Source organism: Leptonychotes weddellii, chromosome 5 (genome assembly GCF_054177405.1).
Source record: "Leptonychotes weddellii isolate Sample4059 chromosome 5, ASM5417740v2, whole genome shotgun sequence".
In the NCBI taxonomy this organism is placed as follows: Eukaryota; Metazoa; Chordata; class Mammalia; order Carnivora; family Phocidae; genus Leptonychotes; species Leptonychotes weddellii.
In genome coordinates, this window is record NC_138373.1 from 14470375 (window position 1) to 14484622 (window position 14248).

At 37.9% G+C, this 14248-nt stretch overlaps 1 protein-coding gene across 2 annotated transcripts; it reads left to right on the forward strand.

Moving 5' to 3' along the window:
* Window positions 1-434: 434 nt before the first annotated feature.
* ZNF713 (zinc finger protein 713) lies at window positions 435-14041 on the forward strand. Of its 2 annotated transcripts, none has more exons than XM_081819655.1 (3): window positions 435-1315; window positions 1642-1734; window positions 12319-14041. In XM_081819655.1, exons 1-3 carry the CDS (start codon window positions 1282-1284, stop codon window positions 13374-13376), a joined length of 1185 nt encoding a protein of 394 aa, XP_081675781.1. In that variant the 5' UTR covers window positions 435-1281; the 3' UTR covers window positions 13377-14041. The 2 variants fall into 2 exon arrangements, with proteins under 2 accessions (XP_081675781.1, XP_081675782.1); XM_081819656.1 differs by lacking the exon at window positions 435-1315 and adding an exon at window positions 3376-3506.
* The last annotated feature ends 207 nt before the right edge of the window (window positions 14042-14248 follow it).

Genomic DNA, 14248 nt, shown 5'->3' on the forward strand with positions numbered 1-14248 from the left:
AGCCATCAAAAGGAATGAAATCTTGCCATTTGCAACGATGTAGATGGAACTGGAGGGTATTATGCTGAGCGAAATAAGTCAATCAGAGAAAGACATGTATCATATGACCTCGCTGATATGAGGAATTCTTAATCTCAGAAAACAAACTGAGGGTTGCTGGAGTGGTGGGGGGTGGGAGGGATGGTGTGGCTGGGTGATAGACACTGCGGAGGGTATGTGCTATAGTCAGCACTGTGAATTGTGTAAGACTGTTGAATCACCTCTGAACTACACTGTACCTCTGAAACAAATAATACATTATATGTTAAAAAGAAGAAGAAGAAGATAGCAGGAAGGGAAGAATGAAAGGGGGGATATCAGAGGGGGAGACAAACCATGAGAGACTATGGACTCTGAGAAACAAACTGCGGGTTCTAGAGGGGAGGGGAATGGGGGGATGGGTTAGCCTGGTGATGGGTATTAAAGAGGGCATGTACTCCACGGAGCACTGGGTGTTATACACAAACAATGAATCATGGAACACTACATCAAACACTAATGATGTATTAACATAACATAACATAATTGTTATTTGATTAATATAACATAATTTAAAAAAAGCATTGACAGTGGAGAAGATTTAGAGGTGACCCTTTTTTATTTGAATATCCTAATTGTAATGAGGCAGTGTCTTTTACTGATCCCCACATGCATCATGTGTCTCCTACTCTGAACCAACTGTTTGCCCTTGTTGCTTTTTTTTTTTTTTTTAACCCACTGGATTATCCTCTCTCCAATTCTGTCCAGTGTTTAAAAATCTGTTAAGGATACACAAAATCCACCAACTTGACACCTCCTTACAGTATTTCAACCAATTCTGAAATCTCTTATTTCTGAAATCTTACAGCATAAATTTCCCATATTTTTTAATTGTTTAGATGATGAGAGTCTTTCCCTTGCAACAAACTGTAAAAAGCTTAAAAGCAAGCATTACTTCGTGCATGTTTTTATGTCTGACTTGAAAGATGATAGATACTAATTGTTGTTTCAAAAATTTTGACCTAGATTACTGAGAGAGAGCCCTGAAGACAGTCAGCACAACGGCTCAGACATCCTAACCTTTTTCACTGCTGCACCTTTGCCCCTTCCCCTACGGGCCCCTGTAAAAACTGGTGTCTGGCTAAGCAGGGATGCACTTGATATTTTCAGGAATCACTGACATTCCAGGACGTGGCAGTGAACTTCACCAGAGAAGAATGGGACCAGCTGTACCCTGCTCAGAAGAACCTTTACCGAGATGTGATGCTGGAGAACTACAGGAATCTGGTAGCACTGGGTAAGGATGTTGTCCCTGTAAAAGTAGAAACCATTCTAAATGGGTTTATTTATATTAAGTGGTGAAAATTTCCAAATCTTTTGTGAATGTAGTTCAGAATGCTAATCAGTGCTGGAGACAGAGGACTTTTGTTTCCTGCTGTTTCTCCTCAGGTAAAAGGTCTTGACTTTATTGAGTTTGAGATGGGTAGCTTTATTTTGCTGCTTCTGAAGTTTCCCCTTTCCAAATCCAGAGGCCCTAAAGACCAAAAAGGTTGGAAATGAGTTCTGAGAGAAATTTTTGTTCCTTGTACAAACTTCTATGACATACATTTTTTCCATGAATAGGGCATCAACTTTATAAGCCAGAGGTGATCTCTCATTTGGAGCAAGAGGAGCAGTGGGTGATGGAAAGAGACAGCCCACTGGATACTCACACAGGTGAGGAGCAAGCATTTGGGTATTTGCTGCTCAGTGATGAGAAGCAGTTGCTTCTGAAATATTCAACTTACTGTGCTCCAAGTCTCTGCCTCTGGGATTTAAAGAATACTGAGGCCTTTTTAAAAATCCAGTTTATGTTTGACTTTGTTCCAAAGTGGAAATGGCCCTCTTATTTTTTTTCCAATTAAACAGATAATATATACTTATTATTATTATTATTTTTTAAAGATTTTATTTATTTATTTGAGAGAGAGAGAGCACATGAGAGGGGGGAGGGTCAGAGGGAGAAGCAGACTCCCTGCCAAGCAGGGAGCCTGATGCGGGACTTGAACCAGGGACTCCAGGATCATGACCTGAGCCGAAGGCAGTCGCTTAACCAACTGAGCCACCCAGGCGCCCCAATATATACTTATTATTAAAAAATTCACACAACACAAAAGTTAGTGTGAAGGTATTAATTTTAACATTCATAAATACCTTGATGTTGCAAATCTCCACATAGCACTTTCTGTTTTTTATTCATACATCCTCTCAGTATTCTTTAAATCTTTCTTTTCCATATCAAAGGTCTTCTGCCATTTTTACCTGCTTTTCATTTTTTCCTTTTATTATCAAACTCTTTAAACTTGTCTAAAACGCATAGCCTCAATTTTAATTCTCTTGATTACCTTTGTGATATGACCCCTATCCTATCTGTACTATTAAAATTGTTTTCTTGGAGATTACCACTAACTTCCTTCAGTCAAATCCAGTGGCTAAAACAAACAAACAAACAAAAAACAGTTATTGTCTCCTATGATCTTGTTGCATTGGATTGTGTTGACTTTACTTTCTTGAAATTTTCTTCCACTCTGGCTTGTGATGTACACAATTCTTGCTTCTTGTAGTCTGTGTCCAGTATCTCTATCTGCTCCTTCACTGCTTTCTCTCCCTTTTTATTCTTCTAAAAGCATGCATTCCTATAGGCTTGGTGCTCTGCTCTGTAGTACATTGTTTTTAAGTAACCCTTCTATGGTATTTTCTCATTTCTATATTTTTAGCCTCAATATTTCACCCGTATTCTCCTCCCAGATTTTTAGATTATATTTTTGTTTATGAATGTCATGCTATCATTTTAATTAAGTATTTCAAAACCTGGATCTGTTGACGTTATACTCTCTCTTTAAAGCATCCATTAAATATGAGAGTTCTTAACCAAAAAAACAAAACAAAACAAAAACCCCAAAACCTCAGCTCCCTATTGTTGGTATACCACCTACAATGTTCTGCCCGGTTATATTAGTAAGTAGTTGACTTTTAAATGTATGCCAGATACTGAGTTAGGTATTTTACACTCTAGTTTATTAAGCCAGGCTAAGCTACCCCATCTCTATTTAGTTTCCACCCTGATTCTTTGCTCTGGCACCTGGTTTTCCCATTTGGACTTGGTTTTCTGTCATTCAAACTTCAGCTTCTTTTTCAAGGTGGCTCTGACTTGGCTGTCCTTCTTGCTTCTAGTGCTCCAGGTCATCTTGGGTAGGAAACCTGTTCCTCTTTCAGCCTCAATGAACCTGAATTTTGGTCTGACCAGTGCTGGCATCCCATGGGTAGAAGCTAATAAAACATTTTTTCAGGAACCCCTAACACTTTCCCCAACAACAGTAGGTGACGTTATTTCTATGAATCTCCACACCTTGAAACCTGGGAAGTAGAAAACTAAAGGAAGAAAATGAAAAACTCCCTTCCCACGTGAATTGCCAGCATAGGCACTTACAGCGAAGAATTTCCCTTAAGTATGTATTTTTTCCCCACAGGCATATCCATTTGTAAGATCCAAGCTGTCTCCCATTATGTCCCTATCCACAGACCCCCAGCTAGAGAAAATAATCGCTAACTTAAAATTTCCAGAACTTGTTTTGTGGATGCCTAAGGCTCTTTGTTCACAGGTCAGCTCGAACAAATGACTTCCTCCTTCCTTGTCAGGAATAAGCAGCCTGGCCATCTCCTCCAAGGAGACAGCTTGCATTTTTGCAATATCCTGTAAGACACAGGAACACAGTGACTGGTTCCTCTTATGAGGATGTGGTAAAACATTTCAGTTGATGGACTCATCTAATTCTGGCTTGCCCTCTGGGGTACTGCTTGCCTTACTGGCATCTACTGATGCCTATTTACCTAGAAACATCTTCCTCACTAAGGTAAGATCCAGAAAATGTCCAGTGGATTTAGCAACAAAGAGGTTAGTAATTATATTAATTAATAAGAGAAATAACAGGGGAGTGATTAGTAGTTACCAGTTAGTACATTGTTGAGTGAACAGGAGGTAAAAAGGTAGACCTGGTAAGTATGCAGTATTCTTACAAGATGCTAGAATGAGAAAGGGAGACAATAGAGGATATATGGGAGAATAGAAGGTAGTGTCAAAAGAGGGTTGTTCTAAGCAGGAATGGTTTTAGCTTGTTTATAATACTGAAGGGGAGGGGTTAAAAGAGGGAGCAAGTAGAAAATAGATACAAAATACGGAGCAAGGTTCTAGAAGAGATGGAAGTGGGATTAGGAAGGAGATTAGGGTGATTTTGTGTGTAAGTAAGTTTGTTGGTGGCAGATTTGGGGGAGTTCACACATGGTTATTTTCTATTTTCTTGATAAAGTTGAAGGCACGGTCCCCTATTGAATGTAAAGGAATGGTGGGGGTAAGTACAGAACTTGAGGAGCACTTGCTCTAGCTTACTAAGGTCAGTGGAAGCTGACCAAAGAGATTACCAAGCAGGATCCAAATGAGATTTTGCCCTGTGGGTTTGTGGTTTCCAGTGTCTATGCATATGCCATTTCTCCTGTTCTACTTGGCACCAGAAAGGCTTTGTAGAGCTCAGGCTGAGGGCCTGTTAGATGGGTGGAACTAAAGGAGGAAAACTGAGAGTTTGTTAATTCAGGTGATTTGACAGATTCCAAGAAGTGACAAGAAGTAAAGTAAGGCCTGAAGAGGACTGGAAACTAGAAAACAATAGAAGAGTCAAAGCAGTGGAGTTCTAGATGAGATCAGAAAGCAAGTAGAATGTGAATAAGGGCATAGTCTACTCACTGGGCAAGAGAGTGTGACACTGAGTTTGAGATTCTTTATATGGATCTAAGTTCAGAGTATAACTGTATTAATCAGGTAAATAATTGTTGAAGTGGAGTGAAGATAAAAGCACAAACAACTACCAGTTAGAAAATAAGATGGAAGAGAAGAGCCCATTTAATAATAACTAAAAAAATAAAACACCTAGAAAAAGAAATTTTTTTGCTTTTGATAGAAAATCCTTTATTGTTCAATCAAGACATTTATGGTGTTGGTTGGTTTCTAGTCATCCCTATGCACAAAATAAATATAAGTAACAGAACAATATATCAAATATATCAAACAATATATCAAAACCCACCTGAACTGTCACATGTGACAACTGACTTATGTAACGGATATTCATTTTGGGGGAAACAACAAGACTGTAAACTACCTAAATGTTGACCAATAAAGGTTAAATAAATTATGGTATGCACATACATTAATTACTGTATAACCATTATAAAGAATGTGGATGGGACTCCTGGGTAGATCAGTTGGTTGAGCATCTACCTTCGACTTGGGTCATGATCCCAGGGTCCTGGGATTGAGCCCCACATCAGCTCCCTGCTCAGCGAGGAGCCTGCTTCTCCCCCACCTACTCCCCCTGCTTGTTCTCTCTCTCTCTCTCTTTCTCTCCAAGCAAAATAAATCCAGGCATTTTCCAGGAAAACGGGCACTCTATACATGAAGCAGAGTATTGTTTCTGGGTCACCAGGTCTCAAGGAAGGAAGGCAGCCCCAGTGCTACAAAGGCCCACCTGGAAACAAGCCAGGCAGAACACTTGCCTGCCTTCCCCCAATCTCCACACAGCCAAAATTAATCACCTTGTGACTCACACATACTCCAATGCTTGCTTGAAATAAAGCCCTGCCATCAGGATACAGGGTTCAAACAGAAGAGAAATTCAAAACAATTAGGGAGCAAAATTAAATGTACTAGAAATAAACTTTTAACAAGAAATGTGCAACACCTGCATGAGGAACTTTAAAACACTCTGACAGGGGCACTTGGGTGGCTCAGTTGGTTGAGTGACTGCCTTCGGCTCAGGTCATGATCCTGGAGTCCCAGGATCGAGTCCCACATTGGGTTCCCTGCTCAGTGGGGAGTCTGCTTCTCCCTCTGACCCTACCCCCTTTCGTGAACTCTCTCTCTCTCACTCTCTCTCTCTCAGATAAATAAAATCTTTTAAAAAATGTTTTTAAAAATTTTTTTAATTTAAAAAAAATTTTAAAAAACACTCTGACAGACACAAAAATAAACTTGAATAAATGGACATACCAAGATGTCAGTGTCCCTAATATACATGTAATGTAATCCCATAAAAAGTGCCTTCAAGATTTTAGAGGAATCTAGAAGCTCATTCTAAAGTTCATATTGATTATATATGTTGGCTAATTGAACATATAAAAAAAAATAGAAAAGAAAAGAGCCAAAACAAAAATAATCTGGAAAACTCTGAAAGGAAAAACAATAAAAGGGATTATTTAAACTAGATAATATACAATAAAATTTTATTAGAACAAGGCAGACCAACTGAACAGAATAGGAAATCCAGAAATAGACCCAGATGTATGCAGGAGTTTAGTATATGATAAAGACATTATTTCAAATCAGGAGGGAAAAGGTGGACATCTTAATAAAATGGTATTGAGACAACTGGTATTTAAAAGGTAGACCTTTTTTTTATTTGAGTATAATTGACCCACAATGTTACATTAGTTTCAGGTGCACAACATAGTGATTCATCTTTATGCTATGCTCACCACAGGTGTAGTTATAAAAGGTAGACCTTTTAATGAATGGTGAGTAGCCATCTGGAAAGAGATAAAATTGGATCCATAACTTACCCTTAAACCAAGATACTCCAAAGGAATCAGAGACATTAAATGTAAAACATGAAACAATAAGAGACCTGGAAGAAAAAAAAAAGAAGAAGAAGAAGGTAGCAGGAGGGGAAGAATGAAGCGGGGGAAATCGGAGGGGTAGACGAACCATGAGAGATGATGGACTCTGAAAAACAAACTGAGGGTTCTAGAGGGGAGGGGGGTGGGAGGATGGGTTAGCCTGGTGGTGGGTATTGAGGAGAGCACATTCTGCATGGAGCACTGGGTGTTATGCACAAACAATGAATCATGGAACACTTCATCTAAAACTAATGATGTAATGTATGGGGATTAACATAAGAATAAAAAAAAAAAAAGAGAGACCTGGAAGAAAACACAGGAAAAATCTTTTATAACCTTGAAATAGGGAAATCATTTCCAACTATGATTTAAAATCTAGAAGCCATAAAAGAAAAGTTTATACATTCAAAAGACACAAATCCCTAAACTCTGCATGGTGTAGAATAATAAGCAGGGTAAAAGGCAAGTGGCAGTAAAGGGAAATATTTGCAACTTATATCAAAAGGGCTAAGCTCCCATTAATAAAAGGCTCCTCTAAAGCAGAGGCCAACAGCCCAATAGATACACATATCTGAACAGTTCCTAGATAAAGGAATACAAATATATTTAACATAAGGAAAAATGTTCAGCCTCACTCATAAGAGAAACACAAATTGAAAATACAGGTGACCTTTTCTCATCCATCAGTTTAGCAAAAGTCCAAAAATTTGTCTGCACACACTGTTGATAAGTCTGTAGGGAAGAAAGTACTCTCATACATTGCTAGTATAAGATGAACCACCGGTCAACATAAGGATATCTTAGATTATCAAGGGGGGGTTCCCTTTCCAGATAACCCTGTTTGGTGTTGTAGACTCTTTGTATGAACAAAACATTGTCTACAGTCACATGTTTTTGTAAACAATTTTATGGGAACCCAGCCACACTCACTCCGTCACTCATATTGTGTGTGGCTGCTTTCACACTATGACAGCAGAGTTGAGTAAACAATAAAGCCCATATGACCCACAAAACCTTAAATATTTACTATATGACCCTTTACAGAAAGAGCTTACTGACCTCTGCCAAAACAGTTTTTAATTATTTATAACCACCACTCATTAAAAAATTCATTTTTATTGCAACCCATAAGGTATGTATAATCTATAAAATTGAGACAAAATCTTACCAAACAACATTTATCCTTACTGCTATGTCTGATGAACTTTGATAGCTTCTAATCTTTTTTAGCCTATTTTGTTTCAGTTTTAATTTATGGTTCTACCCACTAAATTAATTTTATAACCCACTATAAATCATGGCACTTTTTTTTTTTAATTAACAAAAGAGAACTAGAAATACTATAGTGCTTTACACATAGAAAGGATAAGCTTGGGGCGCCTGGGTGGTTCAGTTGGTTAAGTGTCTGCCTCGGCTTAGGTCATGATCCTGGCATCCTGGGATTGAGCCCGCATTAGGCTCCCTGCTCGTGCTCTCTCTCTCTCTCATAAATAAATACATACATACATACAATCTTTAAAAAAAGGATAAACTTTTAAAAATGTTTTCCTCCCTCTTCTCCCTAATTCTTTCCTTTTCTCCCTCCTTCTATCCCTTCCTCTTTCCTTTCTTGTTTCCTTTCTTCCTATTTCTAAATAATTTCTTTCAAAAGGCATTGGATGAGGCTAAGTTGTCTACTAGATGAGGTATGCAGTAGTGCAGAAGGCCCTTCAAGATGTTGTGGTTGCCCAGTGGCATCACAATATGCTTATACTAAGATCCTATCTAGAAGGTATCCCTTCCTAGCTACAAAGGATGTCAGAGGTGTAGGTACCCTAGAAATCTAATTTTATTAAAAGCTCATAACCCCAAGAGTTGATCCAGGGAATATGGAGTCAGTGGGGACAAATAGTAACCACATTGAGACTACAGTAGTCTGTGCAAATCCCCTATTTTTCCTGATGTAGAGCCCTTAGGCTCCTGCAAGAATAATGAAAGCCTGATGAACTCCTGCAATAAGCTAAAGAGTCTTAGTCTGTAGCCGTGACCAAGATATTGCACTTCATTTAGAACTTGGGCACAAAATAGAATTCATGTCATTCTCACAGTGTAGACACAGGAGGCTCTTCTGCTTCCATATCTGAAAACACTTTCTTCCCAAGCAGCACTTTTTCTATAATCTCAGACAACAGAGGGGTAGGCAATATAAGATGTGATAGGGAATTGATTCAGCAGAAGTATAAAGTAGGACTTGGGAGCTTCAGTGAATGGTTGGGTTTCTAGCCAGGTAAGGCCAAACCAGGAAGAAAGTAGACAGTGGATAATGAGAGAACAGCACCTCTACATGATCTCATATACCTAGCTTGATAAAGTGTTCATCCTCATCAATGCTCCTTTTAAGGTAAGTTGCAGTCATGTCTGCTAACATGAAGGCTTAGGTTAGGTAAGGAGCTAGAGCAAATGGATTAGAATTTGTTCTTCACAAAAAGCCCAAGATAATCACTGTCTCAGCCTGGCGTCTAGACTCTATACCCTGGCATCCCACTGGGATGTAGATAGGTAGCCCTGAGATTGAAGATCTGATGTGCCTTGAGGGTATCCAGAGTGGGGGAACAGTGCCTGTATAGTCCATGCATTGTCACTCCTCCTGGTGTCAGTAGATGGCAAGTCTGCCAACCAGCAGCACTTTTCCCTTTTCACTCAGAGACAAGACATGGAAAGAAGGCAGTCACCAAAGTGGCCATGAATATGTTGATCAAGCTGCCATGTTTCCAGGAATAAACAAACAAAAGTTTTGGAAGCTGGGTTATAGGGAATGAAGGCCCTGAATTCTACTCCTAGGCAGGAGTTGTGTCTTCAAACTCCAGTCAATTATTCTAAACATTTTAGAGCGAAAGTCCCTAGGCAGACAAAAGAATTTTGGCTGAAAATAAAGTGATCCAGTTGATAATTTGGTTGAAATGGTCAATTGGTTTAAAACAAATCTTTTAAATCACTATTTTTCCACATACAATTTTAGACCAGAGTAAGTTCTGTTTGAGTATCTTTTTTTTATCTTTAAGCATATTGATCTGTTTTCACAATTTTCTTTTTTCTTTCTACAATTTCTATTTCATGTTTGGCCAACTAACTATTCTTGCCATGCTGTTTGTGGTAACACTAAGTCTAATGCAACCTCAATGTGAATTGATTAAAAATACTTATATGATACATCCATAAAATTGGATATTTTACAACCTTTAAAAATTATGGAAATGTATTTGTTGACATGGAAATGTGTTCAAGATATGCAGTAATGAAAAAAAGAAATATACATGGGCACCTGCGTGGCTCAGTCCATTAAGTTCCGGCCTCTTGATTTTGGCTCAGGTCATGATTTCAGGGTTGTGAGACCAAGCCCCACATGAGGCTCCACACTGAGTGTTTAAGATTCTCTCTGCTCCTCCCCCACTCTCTCTCTCTCTCTTAAAAAAAAAAAAATACAAAACAGTATTATGGTGTAATTCCATTTTATTTTTGCAGGATGATTCTTGGCATAATTATTAATGGTGCACCCTTTTACTGTCAAGTGTCCTAATTAGGATGATAATCATATGTGCCAGCTTCAAGGGAAACACTCTCAGCTTTTATATGCATTCCTTATGGTTGAAAGACCAAGACTAGTGCATAACTTACATTTGATAAAGCTAAAGCAGTCCAAGGCCCAAGAACAGCTGACTGATGAAATGGCTTTTATAGGTGAGCCAGGAGAAACTGTTGAGTTAGGATCTGTCTGTACTACCCAAGTTTGTCAAGACAAGGTGTCATGAGTGTTTATGAGTCATCCAACATCTTCAATCTTGTTCAATAGGATTCATTGCTATAGGGATGGTCCCAAGGGAATGTCCAAAATAGAGATTTATCTATCCAGATCATTGAAATGAGAGGAGAAAGAGAGGTCCAGCTAAAACCTCCCAAGAGTCATAAGAGTTCCCAAAGTGGGTCCTATTTAATCTTCTGCCAAAGTGAGAATGGGAAGCTACCCAGTCATACAAAAATTGGCCTCTTAATCCCTCCCTCCACATAGCTTCTACCTTCAAACTCTTGTTAGAAGGGAACTAAACCGGGGTACCTGGGTGACTCGGTTGGTTAAGTGTCCAACTGTTGATTTTGGCTCAGGTCATGATATCAGGGTCATGAGATCAAGCCCAACATCAGGCTCTGTGCTAGGTGTGGAGTCTGCTTAAGATTCTCTCTCTCCCTCTCCCTCTGCTCCTCCCCCCCCCCGCAAAAAAAGAAAGGGAACTAAACAACAGTTAGTGAGTGAAGAAAGAGGTGGCCAAGGAAATAGTTAAAGTGGGAAAAGAAGTGAAAGAGTAGCCACGGAAAAAACTAGCAGGAAGAGAGTAGGGTGGGGAAAGAGGCAGGTGGTGGGGAGAAAGGAAGAATATGATGCCCAGGGGAGGGAAAAGGGATTAATTTTGGAGTTCTGATTATTAAACAAGTGACTAAACATTTTAACTACTGAATAGAGACTGTGTTTGTAACTTAATGTAACAGTAGGAGTATCTGTTATCTAAGAATTAGGGGGAACCATGGAACCTGCCCAAATCTTCTTCCAGAAGCAGAATAAGAATGCCCCCCATTAAATTAAGTTTAAAGAAGTGGTAGGGGACTGAAATGAAGTTTTGTTTTTATCACAATTCATGCTTGTTCAAAATATGATTTACATTTATATTTATATGAACAGAGGAAAAAACTGGCAAGACAGGCTCCAAACTATTAACAATAATGACCTCTAAAGGGTGAAATTCTTCCTTTATGCATTTCCATATTATTTGAATGTGTTATTATAAGCAAGTATTCATTTTATCATTTTAAACAAAAGATTAAAAATAAGAAGAAATACTAAATAAACAAGTAGCTGGCACTACAATAGAATAATCCACAGATGAGATTTATAAGGTGGTGTACTTGGACCTGTCTTCTCCAAATATAGTCTTTCCTCTAATATCTTCCACCTCTAAGCACAGACCTTTCTCTGATATTTCTTATTCTCCTTTCCATTTCCTTTCAACCATGGGTACTCCTGGATGATCTCTTATGATTACCATACAGATTTTAAAATTTCCCCCTGCTCACTGCTTTCTGTCATACTTTTATAGTTTCCCTTGTTTTTTTGTTTTTTTTTTATTCTTATGTTAATCCCCATACATTACATCATTAGTTCTAGATGAAGTGTTCCACGATTATAGTCTTCCTTGTTACATGGCCATATTTTATTTTATTTTATTTATTTATTTTTGAAGATTTTATTTATTTATTTGAGAGAGAGAGAATGAGAGAGAGAGAACACATGAGAGGGGATAGGGTCAGAGGATGAAGCAGACTCCCTGCCGAGCAGGGAGCCCGATGCGGGACTCGATCCAGGGACTCCAGGATCATGACCTGAGCTGAAGGCAGTCGCTCAACCAACTGAGCCACCCAGGCGCCCCACATGGCCATATTTTAAAACTTATGCCACATATGCTTTGTCCACATTATGATCAGTTTCACTTGGTAATTCATTGTGCAACAATCTGCTTTTTCAAAACAGAGAAGATGGCAAAATATTTGTATGTTCTGAATTTCTTTTAGATGGGGAGAGTAGACCTGAAATCAAAAAATCAACTCCAAACCGGAATATTTCTGATGAAAATCAAAATCATGACATGATAATGGAGAGACTAACAGGAGATAGTTTCTGGTACTCCATCTTGGGAGGACTCTGGGATTTTGATTACCAGTTAGAGTTTAACCAAGAAAACCAGCAGAGACATTTAGCACAAGTATCTTTCACCCACAAAAAGATCACACAGGAGAGAAGCCATGACTGTAATAGATTTGGAGAAAACTATAATGTGAACTCAAACCTTATTATGCATCAGAGAATTCCTTCAATTAAAATACCCCTTAATTCTGACACACAAGGAAATAGCATCAAACGTAATTCAGACTTGATTTACTATCAGGGAAACTATGTAAGAAATAATCCTTATGAATATAATGAGTGTGGAAAAATCTTCAATCAACATATTCTTCTTACTAATCATATTCACACTGAAGAGAAACCCAGTGAATGTGGAAAGGTTTTCAGCCACAATTCATCTCTTACTCAACCTCACATAGTCCTTACAGGAGAGAAGCCCTATAAGTGTGATGAATGTGGGAAAAGATTCAGCCAGAGGATACATCTTATTCAACATCAGAGAATTCACACAGGAGAAAAACCTTTTATATGCAATGAATGTGGGAAAGCCTTCCGTCAACATTCATCCTTTACTCAACATCTGAGAATTCATACTGGGGAGAAGCCCTATAAATGTAATCAATGTGGTAAGGCATTTAGCCGTATCACATCCCTTACTGAACATCATAGACTTCATACCGGAGAGAAACCTTATGAATGTAGTTTTTGTGGGAAAGCCTTCAGCCAGAGGACACATCTTAATCAGCATGAGAGAACTCATACAGGAGAGAAACCCTATAAATGTAATGAATGTGAGAAAGCCTTTAGCCAGAGTGCACACCTTAACCAACATAGGAAAATCCATACTCGGGAGAAATTATGTGAATATAATAAATGTGAGAAAACCTTAAGTCCCAGTCCTTCACTTACCCAGCAGCACGTAACTCATGCGGGGGGAATCATATGAATATATAAATCTGGGAAAACTTTTGGTCAGATCTTTTCATCCCATTCAATATCAAATTATTCATAGAGAGAAAGCTTATAAATAAACTTTTAATACATAGAAACTAAATAAATTTAGGTCTTAAATTAGCATGTTCCCAGGAGAGATTATAAATAGTGAAAATAATTTATTTTATAAATAAGATTATATTAAGAGTCATGTTCCAAATCTGATATAAAACTTTTTTCAATGACCAGAAATCTTGTAGGCAATAATCTGTAATTATTCACCTGTAACTTTTATGATATAAAGTTTTTAAATTATGTAAACATTGATTAAGGCAATGATGTGGTGTAACTAGTCACATAAACTTGAAATAAACATAAAAGCAATATTTCTCAAACTTCAGTCATTTGTGTGTTTCCTTTACAGTTTTTATCATATTCAGTGTTTACTTAATATTTTTCTTTAAAGAGACTCAGAATTTTTAACCTTGTCCTAAGAAATAGTATTTGTGGAAATTATGAGTTTTATATGCCAATTATATTTGTTCTAAAATAAATAGATATTTATCAAAATATATAACTTACAAATTAAAAATATCCGTTTGATGTACCACCTAAATCTTCTGTACCTTTATTTGAGAAACAATGTGACAGCTATATGACAGTGTTTATTTGTTTGTTTGTTTGTTTGTTTTAGCAACTTTTGAATTTTCATCAAACAAGTCCTAGGATCACTTTAAGAAGAGTCTTGGAGGAGACTGAGGGTCATAGTGATTAACTTTAAAAAGTGATTCAGAGAAGTCTACTTTTCTATTCTGTTGTTCTAGTTTTAAATTTCCTTGTAGCAAACAGATTGTTTTCACTAAAATGGGTATTCCTGCTATATTT